The sequence below is a fragment of the Lampetra fluviatilis genome, chromosome 15, assembly GCF_964198595.1.
Source record: "Lampetra fluviatilis chromosome 15, kcLamFluv1.1, whole genome shotgun sequence".
In the NCBI taxonomy this organism is placed as follows: Eukaryota; Metazoa; Chordata; class Hyperoartia; order Petromyzontiformes; family Petromyzontidae; genus Lampetra; species Lampetra fluviatilis.
The window spans coordinates 10914202-10936731 of record NC_136289.1 but is presented as its reverse complement, the minus strand read 5'-3'; the positions used below and the strand labels follow the sequence as shown (position 1 = coordinate 10936731).

The 22530-nt window shown below is 43.3% G+C and overlaps 1 protein-coding gene across 4 annotated transcripts in view; it reads left to right on the top strand.

The window, feature by feature from the left end:
- NR3C2 (nuclear receptor subfamily 3 group C member 2) overlaps positions 1 to 22530 on the top strand; it is a 91780-nt gene that overhangs the window by 64074 nt on the left and 5176 nt on the right. For all 4 annotated transcript variants that reach the window (XM_078863217.1, XM_078863216.1, XM_078863219.1 and 1 more), the window contains one exon: positions 18156 to 18313. In XM_078863217.1, the coding sequence (XP_078719343.1) occupies positions 18156 to 18313 (158 nt within the window). The remainder of the gene's footprint in view (positions 1 to 18155; positions 18314 to 22530) is intronic.

Below are 22530 nucleotides of genomic sequence, written 5' to 3'. Positions count from 1 at the left end.
GCAAACAAAAAGAAGCAACTCTGATAAGGATGATAATATGCACTGTCCTTGAAGTTGATTGGCCCACACCCGAGACGGCTTTCTTTAGAGCCTAGTCCCCATTGGTGTAGGGCCAGATGACACCAGAAGGCGTACAACTCAAACACAGTGCAATATCAGAGTATTGAGAGCTCGGGGTAAGCATTTACACTGAGGTCTCTTTTACCAGTGGCAAAATATGATAGTAGGTTTTTACCCGTTTAACTGGTACAAAACTGACACCTTTATTCAAGGCATCATGTTTGCAATGACCACAACACAAGTAGTCAAAAAAGCAAACAAAAAGAAGCAACTCTGATAAGGATGATAATATGCACTGTCCTTGAAGTTGATTGGCCCACACCCGAGACGGCTTTCTTTAGAGCCTAGTCCCCATTGGTGTAGGGCCAGATGACACCAGAAGGCGTACAACTCAAACACAGTGCAATATCAGAGTATTGAGAGCTCGGGGTAAGCATTTACACTATGAGGTCTCTTTTACCAGTGGCAAAATATGATAGTAGGTTTTTACCCGTTTAACTGGTACAAAACTGACACCTTTATTCAAGGCATCATGTTTGCAATGACCACAACACAAGTAGTCAAAAAAGCAAACAAAAAGAAGCAACTCTGATAAGGATGATAATATGCACTGTCCTTGAAGTTGATTGGCCCACACCCGAGACGGCTTTCTTTAGAGCCTAGTCCCCATTGGTGTAGGGCCAGATGACACCAGAAGGCGTACAACTCAAACACAGTGCAATATCAGAGTATTGAGAGCTCGGGGTAAGCATTTACTTGTGTTGTGGTCATTGCAAACATGATGCCTTGAATAAAGGTGTCAGTTTTGTACCAGTTAAACGGGTAAAAACCTACTATCATATTTTGCCACTGGTAAAAGAGACCTCATAGTGTAAATGCTTACCCCGAGCTCTCAATACTCTGATATTGCACTGTGTTTGAGTTGTACGCCTTCTGGTGTCATCTGGCCCTACACCAATGGGGACTAGGCTCTAAAGAAAGCCGTCTCGGGTGTGGGCCAATCAACTTCAAGGACAGTGCATATTATCATCCTTTTCAGAGTTGCTTCTTTTTGTTTGCTTTTTTGACTACTTGTGTTGTGGTCATTGCAAACATGATGCCTTGAATAAAGGTGTCAGTTTTGTACCAGTTAAACGGGTAAAAACCTACTATCATATTTTGCCACTGGTAAAAGAGACCTCATAGTGTAAATGCTTACCCCGAGCTCTCAATACTCTGATATTGCACTGTGTTTGAGTTGTACGCCTTCTGGTGTCATCTGGCCCTACACCAATGGGGACTAGGCTCTAAAGAAAGCCGTCTCGGGTGTGGGCCAATCAACTTCAAGGACAGTGCATATTATCATCCTTATCAGAGTTGCTTCTTTTTGTTTGCTTTTTTGACTACTTGTGTTGTGGTCATTGCAAACATGATGCCTTGAATAAAGGTGTCAGTTTTGTACCAGTTAAACGGGTAAAAACCTACTATCATATTTTGCCACTGGTAAAAGAGACCTCATAGTGTAAATGCTTACCCCGAGCTCTCAATACTCTGATATTGCACTGTGTTTGAGTTGTACGCCTTCTGGTGTCATCTGGCCCTACACCAATGGGGACTAGGCTCTAAAGAAAGCCGTCTCGGGTGTGGGCCAATCAACTTCAAGGACAGTGCATATTATCATCCTTATCAGAGTTGCTTCTTTTTGTTTGCTTTTTTGACTACTTGTGTTGTGGTCATTGCAAACATGATGCCTTGAATAAAGGTGTCAGTTTTGTACCAGTTAAACGGGTAAAAACCTACTATCATATTTTGCCACTGGTAAAAGAGACCTCATAGTGTAAATGCTTACCCCGAGCTCTCAATACTCTGATATTGCACTGTGTTTGAGTTGTACGCCTTCTGGTGTCATCTGGCCCTACACCAATGGGGACTAGGCTCTAAAGAAAGCCGTCTCGGGTGTGGGCCAATCAACTTCAAGGACAGTGCATATTATCATCCTTATCAGAGTTGCTTCTTTTTGTTTGCTTTTTTGACTACTTGTGTTGTGTTCATTGCAAACATGATGCCTTGAATAAAGGTGTCAGTTTTGTACCAGTTAAACGGGTAAAAACCTACTATCAGTTCCTAATGCATTGCATTGTGGTCCTCTTGTTTTAGTTCACTGTCAAAATTAATTTCAGCTAATGTGTGACAAAGAAAGACAACTGTGGCACAGGTTTGTCCTTAGCAGGACTCATCTGCACAGTATAGTCACCAATACGCACTGATCTAAAGTCTACCTCTGGGAAATATATATAGTCCCCAGTTATATACACACACACTATGGTGCTTTTCAGCTTGGCTAATCCCAACAATCATCAGATCTGTAAAATGACGAGAAGAAAACACTGCAGAAGAAAAAATAGCATTTCTAAATTATGCAAAAAAAGCATCAGCAGTTCCTGAAAATTGCATTGTGCTCTTTAGTTTGGTCGCTATCAAAATAAATGTAAGCTATTGGAAACAACTAACAAGAACTTATGGTTTTTCGTCTTGCACGATTTGTTTTGTTTGCATGAGATTTTCCCGTCATTTACAGATGGATTACTGTTTGGAATCGGCCAATTCAACAGGCCCCATAGGTTAGATGTTTTGGAGTTAGATCCTGATCTGCACCAAAGCATCTATTATTAAGAATCAAAATACCAGCCATCTCAGATTTGCTGATGACACAGTCGTTGTAACAAAAAAACCGAATGTAAAATAATTACAGGAAATTATTTAAGAACTTCATGAAAAAGACTGCAAAGTTGAGCTCTAGGTAAATATAGTCAAATTAAACGTGCATTAAAAGGTCACTAAACTAATGAACATATTTGTCTAGCTACAGTGTTGTAGCTAGTCGGTCATTAAAGGTGGATAGGGATCAAGATGATGAAATGCAGGTGAGTGAAAGCAGATTTGAGTGCTTTTTTGGGGACGCATTGTGGCATCAAGAAAACATTTTCTAATCGGTGTACGCAGAGAAGCTTGGAGGGGGTGCACGCTTTAAAACAACACTGAGGGACCGAAAGAGGGACACTTGAATCGGAGCGAGCACAAGTTTGAGACGTCGTATTGACTGGGGCCTGGGCATAAGGCGAGAAAGGGGGATGACTGACAATGGGGTGAGTGTGTAAGGAGCTAGGTGAATTCACGTTTCACAGACCGTGAGGGCATGGCGATGGCTTACGGAGGCTTTCAACTAGCAGTGGATTATGGTGATGGTAATGATGATGATATTTAAAAACGTTATTGTATTGGTTTTACGGTGAACAAGTCTTTTCAGTGAAAAGTGAAATACATAATTTTCAGGCAAATGATTTTTTTATTTGTGTAGATAAAATGTTCAAACTGGAAATTTAACGGTCATTATTTTCCCTCATATGTTTTGACATGAGATTATTTTAGTAAAATTATAATATTGCCAATCATTAAGAGGGAAACCTGATTTGTCTTTCTTAGCCAAATGCAATTTAATTTCATCCCAAGGGTATGCTATGCACCCAAACAAAATTAATCTATAGTGCTTATAAGAGCATTTTCTTTGTAGGCAAAGTGCACAGCACAAGCATGATGCCAGACTAAAGCACATACATATTTGTCATTTATACTTCGTGTGCAATGATACTGTAATGTATACGAAGAATAATTTCAGTAATATATCGGGGAAATAAGTACTTGCAGGAGCAAAACATAAGCACACGTTACTGTTTTTACATATTGAAGCTCAAATTAAGTTTTACGTATGACAAAAGTTATGCTTGCAGGCATTCTGTATGTACAAAATACGAAGGGGTTTTCATGCCGCTCTTGACCAAAAATCATTTGACCCGTATCTGTGTGTTTCAATTGACGTACACACAGGCATTCTGTATTTGTTGGGTACAGCGGTTTTAAGAAATGTTCGTTTGACCAGAAATCACGGGACCAAATGTTTGAGGATAAAACGGTGCCCACTGCCCATGTATCATGCCACGTTTCATTTACACATATTTGCTGCGTGAGTGCACACTGGGATTATGCTGGGTGTTCCAAAGAGGTTTGTGTATAGTTACAGGAAAGTGCTGATTGCTTCTCGAAAAAGTGTCCCACTTTCACGAAAGTCATTGCGCCGGCTTGCTCAAAACAAGCGCTGGTAGGGAGCTATCTTCACTGCCAACACAACGGGCGAGCAGCAGGCAAGCAAACATAAAATCTACATTGCTTTTTTGAGGAAACCGGTATAACTTTTGGACAACCAAAATGATTGTCAGCTCTTTGTAAATCCACTGCTGGATGAAGGCTTTCCCCCAGGCCGTGACCGCCATATGGGAAGTTATTTGACCGTTCTTCAAACACCCGAGTCGGTTTGGGTTTGGTGAAAGGGGGATAAATGAACCGGTTCGGACATCAGTCACCACCGACGTGTAACCAGGGCTATGACTTGTACTCGGGTCACCGGGTTTATAGCTTCGTGCATTAACCACTGGCTTGCCCTGGCTACTTATCTCACCATAACCCAATGCAAATTGAAAACTACGGCGAAAGCTATCAATGTGTCGTATGCAATCCGTTTTACAAGCGTATAGCTATAAAGGCTATTTAGGCAAACATAAAAAGGCGCTGACATTATCAGCCTTGCTATAACTTTGAAATGTCTCTTTGATTCAGCCTCGCCTGCCTGAAACAAAGTTTTTATAGACATTGGCATACCACAGATTTCAATTTTAGTAATTTCAGATTGATCTCTATTTAGAATGTATTCAAGATTATTATCTATCTCTCCTGATAGAATGTTGTAGATTAATATAGGCTGTTTCAAATGAGCAGTGTTATTTGGCATGTTGGGAAAAAAAGCTGTAAGTTTTTCCAGTCAAAAAGTTTTTTTTTCTAAAAATGTCACACTGACCCGCTGTGAGATATATTTATTTTTAAGCCCTACCGCAGGAAGTCATTTCATTTCATTGATTAAATCCCTTGGCTGGAATGGGCTTGAAGAACCTAAAGGAATGCTAAAACTTTGAACTGAAGATAGATAGATATGAGTAAGACAAACGACACATACGACAAGGTGTCTGATGCAAGAGGATAATTAAGGGGACGGACACAGTTGGAAATCACAACAGTCTGTATGAAATCGAGGCATTTGAGAGAGGGTTGGAGTACTGTTGGAATTGTGAACTTAATAATGAATTAGCAACATGCCAATGCTCAAGAAGATACTATTTACTGTGTATACTGCCGACTTTTGACACGGATCAGAAACGTGGACATTGAAAAAGAAAATGGAGCGAAAGCTGAAAAGCGTGCAAAGAAACAAGGAGAGGTCGATGCTTGCAATTATACTGCGCGGTAAAAAGTGCAACGTTTGGATCAGAACGTGCAAGTTCTAATGCACCGTGGACTATCGCGAAGAGTGAATGGGCTTGGGAAGGATGACGAACGGTAGTCGAGATCAATGGTTCTTATAACCTTTACTGCAGCCTTGCAACCCCTTTGGTTCTCAATCGTAAAAATCATATTTCATGTTAATACATACATCGGTATGAAACGAAGCAGGTGTACTTACGTGCCCGTATTTAATTTGTCTTTCGATTATTTAACTTCTAAAAAAAAATCTGCCCATGTCTCGCACCCCCAGAAAGGGCATCTCACACCCCCCAGAAAGGGGATTGCGTGCACCCCAGGTTAAGAACCACTGGTCTAGATGAACGACAGAGTGGCAGTCCAGGAGGAGAGGCTTGTCGTCATGCCAAAGAGGATGATCAGTGCAGAGGCGGAGAGGCAGGAGTAGCGCGTGTGCGCAGGAACCAGGTGGATTGTTGCGTCCACCCAGGGAGTACATCATCGGGCATGACCTATTTTTTAGGATACGTGTAACAAAATGACGTACAATCTGTACAATGGCGTTTACCTATTTACTTGTACTTATTTGGTTGCTTACGTGTTTTTTTAGCGGTTTAATGTGATTGGATGCTTAACAGAATCAAACACGTGGCGCTGTTTCGATAACGCAACATCGTTGCAGCATCGTTACACCCGGCTTCTGGGCCCACGCTCCACGCGCAAGTCTTAAACGTGTCGGACAAGCTTCTCCGTTACGCGTGTAAATTGGATGAGTGCCTGCTTGTTACGTCTGTTGATTCGGTGATGTGGGAAAATACAACGGGAGTGCAGGTGAGACCTCAAATCTGGCTGTCCCTTTGGTGGGAACAGTACTTTCTCATGGGGTAGACATGGAGTTAAAACAGGTGATTTTTGTTAGACATCAGAATAAATGGTCCCAAACCTAGATTCACCCCCCCCCCCCGACTATGCCGTTGGCATTGCAGATATGCATTTTTTTAAATTGCATATTGTACAAATAAATGTGTGTGTGTGTAAACAATCCTAGTCGGAGCATATCACCGGTTATGGATTTGTATACATTTATATATGGCAGTTTGACGGTGTACTTTGACATAAGCAATTGCTAGTTTTTATGCCTCTTCTTACAGCACCGTAGACTTGCATGTTATACCAGACATACAATTTGCAGACAGTTCAAAGACAGGGTTTTCACATCAATAGCCTTGACGGCCCAGCAGACAATTTAAAGTCAATACCAAATAATTATACTCGTTTACTCTCAACTACAGCATAAGCATTGAGAAATGTAGCTGATGATTGACTTCTCATGAACCATATGGATGTGAATAACAGTGTTTTGCTTTGGAATTTATAAAGTTTCACATGTGTTGGTTTTGCCTGTTCTGTTGGTAAGCTTTAAGAATACCACCTGTTTCGTACACTTTCCTTTGTCTGAGATGTGTCCCAGTTTTTCTATTTATAGAGCTCCAAGTAATTATAGTTTTACGTGGGTTAGATCCGTGCCAGAGTTTATTTGTCCCTGCGAGATGAACCCAGTGACCCGAGTTTGATTCTCAGCTATATATCTATGTTGAACCTCTTCCGCATCGTACGCAGCCAACCATGCTAACATCAGCGGCAAGTGATATCTGTACTGGATCTGGGTTCCCACAGTTTCAGTTTCATTTATTTGGAATAACCCTGTGAGCCATTGGGCTCTTGATTCGGGTGCAACCGCAACAAACAATCAAATTCCAAGATACATTTAAAATTTACCGTACACAAATTTAAACATCCCCTACAAAAACAATAAACTCTTCCAGTAAAAGCACCATTTTGTTTATGCTGCGTACAAAACATCTCCACTGTGTTGATCATGGGGGGTTTTTGACCATACTTCACCCGGCAGCAGTCTGTAATGGTGAAGGGGAGCGCTCAGGACCCAAGAACACTTTGTTATGTCACCCAGATAGTCGTGCAGTGCGCTACCGCCCCACTACAAGCAGAGTATGTTCCAAGTTACCGCATCGTTCGCTTTCAGATGTGCTTCTGTGGCCATCTGGAGCTCTCTTACTTTCCAATATTAGGAAGCCACTGGAGCTTGGGCACTTTTAAACCATCTACATTGAAAATTAATTTCTTTTGAACTGCTTTTTGTGTTGGGTTTCTTGTCCTTCCCCCCCCCTGCACATCTGATTATAAGTTCAACATACATACAAGTCAAAATTAAGCATTGAGGTGATTCTCATCTCATGACAAGGACAAGTTTATCTGTAGGACATCCGCTCTTGACCGGCCTGCCCAGTGGTACTCATGTTATCGACCCTGGAATGATGATGGGCTGAGTTAACCCCCCAACCAGGATTTGAACTTGCGACTTTGTGAATGGGAGCCACTCACTCTACCGTTGAGAGTATGTCGGTCAATATTATTTGCCACTGGGAAAAAGTACACTGTTTCTTAGCTCTGCAAAATTGTGACATTGTATTATTCTATTGTGTCATTTGAAGCAAACAGACTACTGTAATTTACACCTTTTTAAACCACCTCTTGATAGATGATCGCAAGTGCTGCGGGTATTTTTGCAGCATATGAATGATTTCACATCAGAGTTTTGAAAATTACAAGCCACTTGCTGCTCTCCAGATGGCCACAATAAAACATGTAAAAAAACATCCGGGCGCGCGGGACATGACATTTGCAACAAAACAAATCATTGAACAGTCGAGAAGCTTAATTTGTTTTTTTGGTTAACACCGATATATTCCGTTTCCAGAATGGGGCTTGTTTTCACCGGGGAAATTGCACAACATCGATGACGGGCGGCGGTGGTGGCACACGTGTCCTGTCATCCAGCACCATTGTGGGGAGGGTTGGTGGATCGCACAAGTGTTGTGCAATTCCCCTCCCGTGGGTGCCATAGCCTGGCTGGCCAAGAGGAGGCAGTACAGCAAGTGGAGTAATCGCCACTGGTTTCCATATCTCTGGGGATTGAGTGTTGCCCCCTTGCGTGCGTGCATTTTCTCCGAGTTCTCCAGTTTCGTCCCACACGTATATATACGCTCAACAATTGACTGGAAACATCTTAACCCTTTCCCATTCCGATGACATACAAGACCATGCGGGAGGGCGTGTGGCATAGTTTGGCACCAGCTATCCTAGAGGGCGGTCGTCCCTCTACAGTTCTCCGCGGTGAATACAATGTCTTTAGAAAGAACAGCACTATGCCTCTCTTTCTAGATTGAAAACACATCTTTTTTTAGAACTGCCTTTTGTGTTTAGTTTGTCCCCCCCACCCGCACCTCCGATTAGCACGGTTGGCTACGTACGGTGCAAAATAATTTCAACATACATACAAATAAATTTACACTAACTGCTTGTGCAGATGTCTTGGAATGGGAAGGGGTTAACAATGCTAACCCAATACAGGCCCTTCTCCCTCCACCCCCTAAAAAACATTATTGTGACTCAGTGTGGCTTTCCTGGATTAAGTAAGTAAATTTTTACATTTAATATTATTGTTTTTTGGTATTTTTTTGGTAAACATTCCACAAAGCTTAGAAACATGGAAAGTCATGATGGTATCTTTGTTCTTTTCAAAATACACTTTCATTGGTAAACATGGTGGCAAGTCACTAGCAATATTTACAAAAAAAGTCACTTGACTGATTTTACTTTGATGGCCAATGGGAATACATCTTCCAATCATATTTGTTCCCAATTTTAATTGATAGAACATTTCTGTTAAGGCTAGTTTTTTTTGTATCGGGTATTTTGTTGTTCATCTACTAACAGTGTCGTTATTTACCTTTTGACAAATTGTGCTTTTTTGAGCGATTAAATAGGAAGATTTTTTTTCCGGAAATGACTCCAAAGCCCCACTGACCTGATAAATGGCAATGCGAGCACAGATAAAGAATGAATAATTCAACAGAATCGCTTTGTTGTACAATAATTATAACCATCTCTTTTAATTGCTTGTATTTTTATTCGGATTCAATTTTTCTTACCCAATTGTGATCCGTGTTAATGTTTAGTTTTATTCAAGTAGACAATAAGACCCCGTTGCTCGATGGCCCCCAAACCTCATCGGCTACTGCAGCACACCTTCACCACGTATCTTTGGGGGCTCTGCGTGATTCACCCTCCTTCCCGTCCACTCCCTAGGAGCATCAAAATGACCTCCCGTGTGCAGCAAAGGGCAGTTCCTGTGGTTTGTTGAAAATGTTGGCTATTGTATGCTCTTTTAAAAATACGCTTTGAAATGTCTCTTTGACTGGCATAATTATGCCTTTTATGCGCACACTCGGCAGGAATTCTAATTGTGCTTCTGTGTTTTGCTGTCCAATAGAAAACTAAACCCTTTTTTTGTCGTAGAAGCCGAGGGTTATAACGTCACATATGTTGTAGTGTACGAAGTGTACAATACTTGGTATATCCACTAGAGGGCCCTGGTCTGGATACGTTTAAAAGACCCTATTTTTCATGACTGTCATGTCGACATTTCAGCTCCATGTTACATTCCCGTTCGCGTGAAATCGTACGTTTAAGCATTTAAAAGCATTACTTCTGAATACACGTGCATTTATTTTGCAGCGCGTTGGTTAGCTGCATGGCTAGTTATCTATCTGGGTTATCGTCACTGTCAGCTTGCATGTGGTCAATATTTAAAATGCCACCTCTATCTGTCGATGGAGTTTATCACCAGTTGTATGTATTATTTAGCTGTCGTCAGTATGAAATGAACCACCCCCTCACTATAACCATGCGTAGTTTACCGAGCTCAACCACTGCAGACTGTAGATGAACTCCCATTCAGACTGTTTATGATGCTCTTTCTATGCATGGTGCAACATTTATTGCTGGGTTTACCAATGAGAGCAAAGCAAAAAGGGTTAAATTGATATACTGCACTCCGGGAAATAATGCACTCTATTTACACAATGATTATGTAGATGTGGGAGTGGCGGCACAGTGCTTAGCACACTGCACTATGACCCTCACAACCTGACTTCAGTTCCAGGCCACGGTTAACATTTGTCAGACGCGATGCGTGAACTGGTCTTGGGTCCCTTCCTTCCTTTGTACGTATGATGTAGCCGACCGTGCTAATCGGAGATCAGCTGGCGACTGATCAGCGTCGTGAATTATAGGCAAACAAATATCCCACGACGAGACGTCATGGCTGGGCCTTCATCCGGCATACATAATATAATTTGTACGTTGATGCTGTTTTGTGTTACCAATCTGGACTTGTCCAGCCGCTCGACGCTGTGCTCGTATTAAAGCAATCGTGGGCGTGGAGGCGGTCGGCAGCTCCCGTAGCAAGGACAGCCGGTTCAGCGGGGACAATGAGAGGTGCAGTTTTTATTGGACGCTGGAATCATGAGAGGGCCCGACTGTGCTGCCATGTGATCGCAGTTAGAGGACACCTTCTTCCTGCGCACCCCCCCCCCCCCCGTTGCCGTAACGCTTCGGAATCCGGTCGCGACTGAGATGTTACCGGTCGGCAATGCTTTATTCTCGGCTATGCCGTCGATCTCCTCCCACGATCCCGTCTCGTCGGCAAGCGGCGGCAGGGTTTTTGGTGGAGGATCAAGACTCGTAGGAGAATTGCGCAGTGCGTTTTGACGACACTGTTCCGACGTGAACTATTAATGAAGTCGTGAATTGAAGATGGTTTGTTTAACCGTTGTGAACTCAAGTAAAGAGGAGAGCAATAGCTGCAGCTTTATTTATTTATGTTGTGAGACTGCATGATGATTGATTCATCATTCCGCAATTTAGGCATGTGTCATTTCTTTGTGATCATTTCGTAAATAGGTCCACTAATTGGGATTTAACAGCAATATTACTTGAAAATATGTAACACTTAGTCCCACTTGTGTGTATCACTCGTGCAAACAAAGGGAATCTCACACCGTGAAGTCAACCGTAGGACTTTTAACAATCCCGTTTTAGCCAACTGTGTAAGGCTTTGTTTATTTGTAACGAGCTTTACTACCCGGCTTCGCCCGGGACTTGGATTCACCACGCCCGGCCGCCTTTGTCTCCCCAGTGGCGATGTTCACACACCAGTTACTCGTTTGAGGCTGAGTCGACCTAGGGGAGGCCCAGGACCGGTTCAAATAATCGTCACCGGTGGTGGCCGTGAGCGGGAATCGAACTTGGGTCGCCGGGTTCGTAGCGCAGCGCGCTAACCGCTACACTACAATGCGTTATGCTTCCACAGGCGCGGGTCACGTGACAGATTTGACGTCACAGCTCACTTGCTGTGCAAAAAACATATGCATTATTGAGCTCCCCCCCAAAAAAAACAAAAGTGTATTTTTATCATTTTTGCATGGTGTACAGTCTGGAAAGTACCCACATGGCAAATTTCAAGTTTGTTGCATGTCGGGAAGTACGCTAAACATTTTGAACAGACACACATAATCACAACTTTGCCTTTTATATATATGGAGATTACGAATACTCCCAATGTTTCTTAATAAATTAGTTTCTCTATGTTTTTTAAAGTGAACCTTTATGGAATGTGTTAGTTGTACACGCGCATACATTTAATCACATGTGTAGTCAGTTTTTTATTTGTTTATGTTAATTAGTGCGATCCCGAGCTGCCAGTGTGGTCCCTACATTAATGACAGTATTAAGAAAGTTGTTAATTGAATTAAGACCCTTTAATCACGACGATTCATCTGACCGACAGGAGCATGTACATCGTTTCCCCTCTCCGATTGGCATTGGAGTGCAGAAAATTCTGCACTGATATTTTCCCACATTAACATTCCTTCACAGAGATGGCTAATCATCGTTACCGTATTGTGACATCATTGTTAACCTGTTGCATTTGTATCGTATTGTCCGGTGTATAAGATGCTTCAGAAAACAAGACAGCCCAAGCTTCTGCCCAAGCCTCGATACACGAATGTAGTGAAACAAATCTGGCGTCGCACACACGCCGACTGGATTGTACCCCAACGTTCGCTTTAAAATACGGAGGGGAAAGAAGTGCGCGATAAGCTGGAGAATACGACGCGTTGATTCGCGTAACGATATAAGAACAGCTTCACACGTAGGCTTTCGCGACCAACGTCATTTATAGTACAGGTTTTTTTGGGTTGGATCGTGTAAATATTTACGCGTAAACGCAAGAGTTTGCGCGATCTAACCCTTAAAAACCTATATTATGGATGATATAAGCGCATACAAATTGTGCGTAAACCACATGCGTTTAACTGCACGTACCACTTATTGTGCTTTAAAATCATTCCCTTTGTGCGTAGGAGATGTGTAGTAAGTCTCTGCGCACCGCGCAAACTTTTGCGTCGTTGGCCAGCAATGCTTCTGTGTACAGTGGGGTATGGGAGCGGGCCAGGAGGCGCAGGACTTTGGCAAGCATCTCCCTTATGTAACTTACTCTGTACTGTTCCTAGTAAGGGCCCAATGGAGGGTTTGGCAGCCACCACCCCCGCTGAAAGTTAACAAACGCTGCCTAACCCCAATCTTCCCTACACGAATCGACGCAAAACTAGTTATACTTCTTGTAGGCTGTCCGCGTGGAGGAGGGCAGACGCTTAAGGAGTAAATTGCGAGAGGCCTGCATACGCCCAATGGCGTATTCACCAAGCACACACCCTCGAGATATCGGCGCCTCCGATATTGTGAATTGTGAAAAAGAAAACCACCTCCCTCCCCCCTCCATAGTAATGGCACATTACCGAAGCTTGTAGTTGATCCTTGGAAAGTTAAAGTGGGGAGGGTGGCAATAGGCTGTGTCCCAAGTTTTGTTTTCAGCATATTAAGGTTATTGATTAGGCTGGCGATTCCACAAGGGGGGGGGTGTATTATTTAAAAATTCATAATGCTTTTAGGTGCATGTTCCGTGACCTACTTTTTTTGAGGAAGAAAAATTCCTATAATTCTTTTGAAAGTGGTGCGTCGCCGCTGCATCTGGCCCCGGAAATCAGTGGTGCTTCGACGGGGTGCAGCACGAGCAAGCGCGCACATGTGGACGGAACCGTGAACCTGGCGTGTCGTCGATTTGCCGCTGCTCGCTTGCCCGTTGGAAACGATTCCCCGGGACTGTGTAGACTTCCCTTCTGTGTGGCCTGTTTTGGAGAACGGCACTGCTACGGCCATCGTGTTCAGATTCTTCACCCCTTGGGGATTCATTGCACATCGTTGGTGTGGAACGGGTGGCCCTCTTTTTAAATCCTTTATATTAAGTTCGCTTGCTAGCTTGCTTGCGCGCTTACGACCGTGCAAATTTTTCGGTCGTTTTTTAACCCACTTCCCGTGATCCAATCGAGCTGACATTTTGCACACAGACTCGTTGTGCGTGACAATTTCTTTTCGTGAAAATTTTTTCCTAAATTTTCAACATTTTAGGAAAAAAAAAATTATATTTAATTACCAATTGCTTAATGGTGGCAGGCAATCATCTGACCCATAGGTGGCAGCCATCTCAAGCCAGAGGACGAGAGGACTCTAGCCGCCACGCATATAAAGGATTTATAGTGAAAAACTTTGTTTTTACGGGTTAATTTTTTACGTGTTCTCTCTTTGGCGCCGAGTCGTAACGTCATATATATACCTTCATGTGGTCGATGTCTCTCTTCCGTCTTGATGTCATGAATGAAGTGGAGGCTAGAATTCCATGTAAAGCCATTCACATTTGTTATATAATCCTTTCTGAGATATATTTGATATATCGGGCTTCTAGGAATTGTGCATCTGCACAATGTCTACACAAGGATATCAACGATTTAAGTGCTCTGTTTTGCTCAAACATGAGGGCTCTTAATAGGATTTGGTGGAGTGTCTTACATGAATCACAATATGTTATTGTGGTTGTTGTTTCAATGATGAAACTAGACTGTGAAATCCCACCGTTTTTCTCATTGTTGATTTGTAACGCTGGCCCAGGTACCGACTTCTCATCCTAAATATGCGATTCCAATGATATAATGCCTGGGAGTAATTTTGTAGTCATTATTTATATTTGGTTTGGTTGTTTTTATTACGCAATGCATGGCTTCTTAAGTCAAGGGCGTCACCAACCTTGGGAGAGTGTCAGACTGGGTGTGGATAGGGCCCATCTAGACCGAGATGCTATCGTGATAACTGTCCTTGGGCCCAGGTCTTTATGAGGCCATAGTGTGGAAGATAAAGCGCGCGAGGGAGGGGGTGCTTCCTCTAGATTTTGTCACTGGTCCAGAGTAGTCAAGGATGCTGCTGCTGCTGCGTTTATATATGGATGTTGAACTTATTTTGTACTGTACGTAGCCAAACGTGCTAATCAGAGGTGCGGTTAAAGGACAACAAACTAAATATAAAAAGCAGTTGTAAAGAAATCAGTTTTCAATCTAGATGATTTAAAAGTGCGTCACTCCAGTGGCTTCCTAATATCGGAAGGAAGAGCGTTCCAGACGGCTGCAGAAGCGCGTCTGAAAGAGCGCGATGCAGTGACCATCTTTGTTCGATGGCCAGCTAAAAGCTGCTGCGAGGATGACCGGAGTTCGCGCGATGATTTATGCTCCTTGACGAGATCGGCAAGGTATTGTGATTAATTTATGGAAAGCACATCGTGTGCGACGAGTGCGACCTTGCAATGCATGCGTTCGACAACCGGAGACCAATGCAGCATGGCGAGCACCGGACGGTCGCGGTCGGATTTGGCAGTACCCGTGACGACGCACGTAGTGTAACGGTGAGCGCAGTCGACTTGCTGTTCAGAGGTCGCCACTTTGCTTCGCTCTCCACGCTCCGCAGTTTAAATCTTGGGCAAGGTTTGTTAGATCCCACCGCATGGCAAATTCAGTCGTATAAATCGGGTGCAGTTCGTTAATCGGGAGGCCGTGTGCGGTGGGGTAAAGTTACGGGTACTGCAATCTCTTCCAAGACGTATGACAACTTTGGAAGAATAGGCCTAAATTCCCTCTTTATGGACTTGCCTTAGCTCTCCTTCGTCCGTCAGGGGGGGGGGGCCTTTCTGTCAGCAGTGGTGCGAGGAAAGAAATTGCGGGGATGCACTTTCGCCTTTAACAGAGTAGTCTGTGTGTAGGCCTCCTTGCGACGGCTTTGATTTCCAAATTTTACACGCAACCCTTTGTCGGGACATTTCAAGGTTGGAATTGCACATTTAGCAGTAAACAGCCGCACGCATTAGGTAATATTAATAAAATATATTAATCGCTCAAATCCAGGAAAGCCACACCGAGTCCCTAGACCGAAGGTCCTGTTCAGAGTTTTCGTTTTAAGAAGTTTTCAGCCAGTTTACGATCGTTTATATGTGTGGGAGGAAGCCGAGGGGGGGGGGCAACACTCCATCTCCGTACAGATGGGTGATTAGTCTACTTTCTGTACTGCCTTCTGACGAGCCAGGGTATGGCACCTCGATGCCCATGGTAAGGGAGTTTCACGACATTCCACGTTAGTGTGATTTACCAAGCCTCTCGCCTCCATAGCGCTGGATTACAGGCGGGCATAGCCGCCACCACCACCAAACTGCAATTGCCAATACACTGCAGCCTTTGTTTTCTTTCTTACTCATTTATACCTTCTCATTCAAGGACACTGAATGGACAGACTTGATAAATGTAATTTTATTTTTTTGTTTTGTATCATTTATTTTCGTAGCATTCTTGGTCCATTCACAAGGCAGGGTATTGAGTCCTTTTAAACCCAGATGCAATATCTTGGCTTAGGCGGTGACCTACATTTGAAAAGTTTTTTTTTTAAGTTCTATGGTGCAGCTTGAGTCTGTGGATTGCGACATGTTTTTTCAGATTTTATTACCCTGTTTCCAGTGAAAACAGGAAAAGGTCTGAATGAGCGCTTCCGGTCATAGGCGAAGGTGGTGGGGGGGGGAGCATGGGGTTTACCAATGTTTACAATCAACTTGTTGTATGCTGCGCACTGGCCAATGTGGTTACGTTATGTAATCAAAATTGCTATGCAACATGTAGCCATGCGAGTTCCGTAGATCATGTGCATCGAAAATTATTGCGTTTTTTTTAAACGTCTGCTTATATATTTAGAGTAGCGGTGCAGTGGCTTTTGTTAATTTATGTCATGCCTAACTTTGCTACTACTCTGTCCATTCAAAACAGAAACTGATTTTCAGCAACTGCAATGCACATAAGCGTGGAATTCCAAGCAAATAATATGGCCTAAACATTTCACTGTTTTCCACTGCTTTTGTTGTTTTAATTTATACTTTGTTGTATGATTGCTCGTGTTAAAATGTGTTTTTGAGCCGTTAAAAATTACGTAAGTGCCTCTACATTGCGGCTGGCCTTGTGGTCTGGCAATACAGCTTGAGTCACAGTCCATGGTTTCCTGGTTCTAACCCGAACGCCACCATCTCCACCCTCTGTTAGGCGTCAAGATAAACACTGTTTGGACACAGCGTAAAACGCTGCAATGCCTCAACGCTTCTCTCACCCATTGCATTTTCAGAGGGGGGTGGGGGCACTTCTGCTGATAACACATAATCAGTTGCGAGGGCCACCGCACATTTGAAACCTTTGGGGTTTGACAGCACGACGGTGATGATGGGGGGGGTGTGTTTTCACGTGTTGTGTATTGTCGGCGGGGGGGGGGTGCGCACGTCAGGGGCTGCACAAGAGGCCACCAGGGGCTGCCAGTGGCCCGCGGGCCTTGCAATGAACAACACGGCCGTGACACCTTTTGCAAGGCCCCGGTCATTGTGAATGGTGTAATTTGCCGTGCAGCCAAGTGCTGCACAGAAAATTAAGCAAACGATGATGCCTGCAGAGCGATGGTTGTCATGTTGTCTATGCGTTTGAACACCGTTGCACTTTTTAGTCTTTTAAAAGCCGCACGTGATTAAATTAGTAAATAAATAATTGGGATTTTATCTTTTTTATTGGCAAATATTACGACATGATAGATTTGAAATGTGGACGTAGCTATAAGCCAAGCTCTGCATGTGCTTATTTGCATTTTGCTCTCAAATTACCCTTCACCTTTCAGACAGGAGCTATTCGTGAACTGTTACCAGCTATATTCGTCCAATGAAATGTTCTTTAAAGACCCTGTATGGTGAAAGAGCTTTGGCAAAAAAAAAATAACATTTCCAGGGATATTGTAATACATTCTTCAGCCTGTCGGCATGAAAATAAATAATTATGTGTTGTGGCTGTATAATAATAATCACCCTATGCCATTGTGAGGTTTTGTTTCTAAGGTTGGTGTCATGCTTCTGTACATGTGTTTTTGTATTGCGCTCATCATAATTATACAATATTTGATATCTAGATATGACCACAGCATATCAAGACGTTTTCTAGAAACAGTGGAATGTTTTTGTTCATGTAGAGAAGGGGGAGGCAGTCAACAACACGGATGGCAAAGGGAAGGGGCGTTCCAGACTATAAGGGGTAGCAGAGGAATATGAACACTTGTGTTTGTGGTGTGGGGAATGGTAGCGTAGTGGTTCGTGCATTACAATACCAACCAGGAGGCTCCAACTCGGTATACGGCCATGGCTAATATCAGTGGTGATTATCAGAACCAGTCCTGGCTGTCTCCTAGGTCAACTCAGCCTTAAGTGCAGTGTGTAAATATCAGCGCTGGGGGGGACAAAGGCAGCCAGGCGTGGTTCTGGCCACACCAGCCCACGTCGTGTGCCTTATCTGACCTAACCAGGTGTTCGCTAACAGCAGTTGCGCCAACAGTCTGCATGGTTGTACAGGGGGTATCTTTATCTCTTATCTGCATGTGTGGTGTGACGTCTGCAGTCCCACAAGAGGGCCTGAAGAGCCAGGGCTGCTTCGAGGAGATGCGGATCAGCTACATCCGGGAATTGAACCGGACCATTGCGCGGACGGAGAAGAATGCCGTGCAGTGTTGGCAGCGCTTCTACCAGCTCACCAAGCTGCTGGACTGCATGCAGGATGTACGTACGGCTGTTTGTGTGTGTGTGTGTGCGTGCTTGTGTGTGCGATGGGGAGCGGTAGTGCAGCGGGTAGCGCGCTGCGTTACAAATCTAGCGACCCGACGTTCGATTCCCGCTCACGGCAACACCGGTGACGATTTTCTGAACCGGTCCTGGGCCTCCCCTAGGTCGACACATCCTCAAATGAGAACCTGGTGCGGTGTATAAACATCGCCACTAGGGAGACAAAGGCGGCCAGGGGTGGTGCTGGCCCCCCACCCCCTCATGTGCTGTGCCAGCCTTCACAGGTGCTCGCTAAAAGCACTTGCCCCAACAGTCTGTTACAGGCTACATGGGGGATTGTTGTCTTTGTGCGTGTATACGGGCACTGGATTTTCCACACGTGATTGTACACGATGTCTCCTTGGGCTCAATTGAATGCCACTCTATATAGCACAAGTAATGAACGCTTCCGCCGTTCTCCCATGTGACATCGTTCAGGTGTTGCTATTCTGAATTTCACAACAAACTACACATTTCCAAGTTCAGCGGTTTAACCGGATCGGCCGAGTTAATTGCCGAGTGTATTTTATTAGTCGGGCTCATTTAGATCATTGTAAGGAAGAGGATTTACCTTTTGTTTGCATGATATGCGAAATTGCAAACTGTACCAAGAAATACAATTGCATCAATAGTAATGGGAAAGCTAACAGCCTATTACATTTCTTAGACTCCCCCTCGCCACCACGAAACGCCGTCTACCCGGTAGTCTCAACGGGCGCCCCACGGTGTAGTCAATCAGCATTTAGCGGCGGTGGGGGATAAAGTTGTGGGTACTCCAAGATGTCTGGTCAGAGTGCAAGAGTTGGTCAAAGAACCCTCTAGAGGGGCTGTCTACTGTAGCTTCCTCCAATAAGAGACCCTTCTGCCAGCAAAGGCGGACCAGGAATGCTACAGATGTCACTTGCCACTGATGTCAGTCATGGTTGGGGGAATCGTACACGGGTCGCCAGGTTCACAGCGGAGTATTTTAACCATTGTGTCATCCGTCTAAGCGTTACATAAATTGCATAAAATTTATTTTCGTTTTAATTTAATAGTACTTGGCATATCTTTCCCGGTGCCATCTTTGTTTGTAAAGTTGTTTTTCAATATAAAATGCTAGCCCAAGGCTTATGTAAAAAAATGCAGGGCCCATCCGTAATGGGGTGCGGGGTCCTGTAAAAAATCCCACTGTGTGGGCTCCACCCCCACACCTTCAAACTTAACCCAGAGGCATTACGTCTGGCACCGTGACCCCCCAAAGGGCGGGGCCCTGGGCAGTCGCCCCGATTCGCTGTCGCCCAGGGACGGCTCTGCACACATGGCATCATTACTGTGTTCTGCACGGGGGTCCGAGGTGTCGGTGGGGATCATAATTGTATAAACTTTGTTATATGCACATCCCCCTCTATCTTACCCTTATTTGCATTAAGCTCAGCTTAACGTACATGCAACATACTGCACGTGTATTTCTTATGATGCTCCAGATAAAGCTTATCATTACCATGTCAACTGAGATGGTAATCTATTTCCCTGTAAATTATGCGAGCAATATTCACATACTCTGATAATTTCCAAGATAAATAAGTGCAGAACCTCGTTATCTGTACGCACCATACCTTAATACAGATTGAAATATTTTTAAACCTTCTGAATATTGGGTTATTCCGGCTCATGCGTCACACTGAATGCATGATTAATGTGCCAGTTGTATAAGGTGCCATGCAGTGCCTGTAGTTGAGTCGAACTACTTGTTGAAGCGAGAGGGCATATACATTGCTAACATAACATCATTAGTTTCCACAGTTCTTATGGGTTCAATTGAGGGCCTGTGCACCTTTGTGTGATCTGGCATCCATGCGTGACACGTACTACACTTTCTTCAATTAATATATATCCATCTGGGTCTAATTGGGAACCTAGTAAATGTACCATCAACAGGATTGTATTTGTAGCTCTCATTATATTGAACTTAATTCAAAGCTGGCAGACAATTATTTGTAATAAATAAAATAAAACATATTTACCCTGCTCATTATAACGATCTTAAATGTTCATAAACATAACACATTTCTTTCACTGGGTAATAATACGGATACAAATTCAGGCACATCTTATCAGTATGCACAGTTACTAAACCTTATCAGTGACTAAAATTGAATGTTAATTTTCATCCGTGAAAAATTTGCATTTTTATACATTTTCGTTGTGCGGCAAATGAAAATGTTATACAGCGGTTATGCCTGGCGTTTTTCTAAATCCAGGAGAGATAGCCGAGGTTTGAATTGGTATCAGACAGACTGCTGCAGGCTACACTAAGCCTGTGAGTTTTGATTGTGAACCCAGTGGCCTCTTTGGAGTTTCTGCAACTCAAAGAAAACCCAGAGTATAGTGAACTGCCAACCTCAGTAAGCATGTATCTGTAAATGATCATTTGTGAACTGACAGCGAATTGCACGCACCCTGAAGGTTATGTTTATTACAGGTTACGTTAGACTAAGGTTACTTAACTTAATTTACATTATTGTTATGTAAGCTAGTGTTGCGTATATTGTAGGTTTACCAAAAAATGGCATGTATGTTCTACAGGAAAAAAAACCCCCTCTAGTTTGTAATTGGAGTCCTGGATGATCGTGTGACTGCTACTATTTACAGATGACATCTGCATGTTGGAATTAGTTTTTTTCTATAGCTATTCACATAAAATATAGCACCAAGCAGCGATTGCATTTATTATACCGTTAAACATGTTCACAGTTAATTTTGGTCACAGCGGTGATTTAAATTTGTAGCCGTTGTAATATAATCCGAGTGCTTGTTTTGTTTTGCTTTTGGATAATCTTGACAGTAGGTCATTTGAATTAGTCATCTTTTAAAATGAGCGCACAAGTATTACGCATGCATCCCTAAAATGGTACCGGAATTAATTTTAGCCAACAGCGATCAACATATGAGTTCTAAATAATAGAAGGTTATAATATGCTTGCTTTATTGTTTTCATTAAAAAGGCACGGAAAGGGTTAACACTTGAAAGTCATGGAAGCCACAATAATGTATTACTATTGACCATTTTATGTATGTATGAAATATCATTTCATCAAAATGAAAAAGTATGAGAGCATTGGAAAAATGTGGATTAATATTATAAATTTCGATTTAAAGCTTTCGTGACTGCAGGGATTCATCTTCTTGGTTCTTTCGGTAAAGTCACGTAGAAGGGAAGTAATAAAATAATAAAACAATTCTCACGACGTTTCGGCCACAACACAAGCAGCCGTCCTCAGGTGAAGACCAGGTCTGTCGAGGCGACAGCGTCTAAATGAAACAACACCACGCTTGGAGCGTCTATTTAAGCTGGGTTGGAAGGGGGGGAAAGTGCGCCTTGACAAAATAATATTTCCCCCCCTTCCAACCCAGCTTAAATAGACGCTCCAAGCGTGGTGTTGTTTCATTTAGACGTTGTCGCCTCGTCAGACCTGGTCTTCACCTGAGGACGGCTGCTTGTGTTGTGGCCGAAACGTCGTGAGAATTGTTTTATTATGTTTTATTTTAATTATTTTATTACTTCCCTTCTACGTGACTTTACCGAAAGAACCAAGAAGATAATATTATAAACTCAATAAAGGAATGCCACGGTTAATTTTACAAAGAATGTATACAGCGAATGGACGGGAATACAAATGAGGATACTGTTCATGGCACAGAGGGACAATCTTGCGTTACATATTAGTTGAGACAAAGGAGTTAACGGGAGATTGATGGACACAACCTTGCGTATAATTACAGCTGCTGTATTCCTTAGGTTGATTAGTATTCACACATTCGGTCATTGTTTGACGTATGCCCGGCTTCGGGCTTGCAAATGGTTAAGCATTCGGCAAAGGCACAATCTGGGCTGGCTGCTGCTGCTGCCAGCAGGTCACGGTGACCCAGCAGGTTATTGCCAGCCCACAGGATCCTCTGGCACTCGGATGATGGCTAGGAATATGGTTTTTTTTGCCCTGAGGAGCCTCGCATAGCAGATTGCAGATGTCCACGAATACTTTCACGGGCTATGCCCCATTTACAGACACGGAACACAGCGCTGTGTTTTTGGCACTCTTGCTTTGCGTGAGGGTAATTTGAAAGTATTCACACTGTTAATCCAGCCCTACTGTTTAAGAACTGCCGTAACACGGGTGCATTTTTGTTGTTGT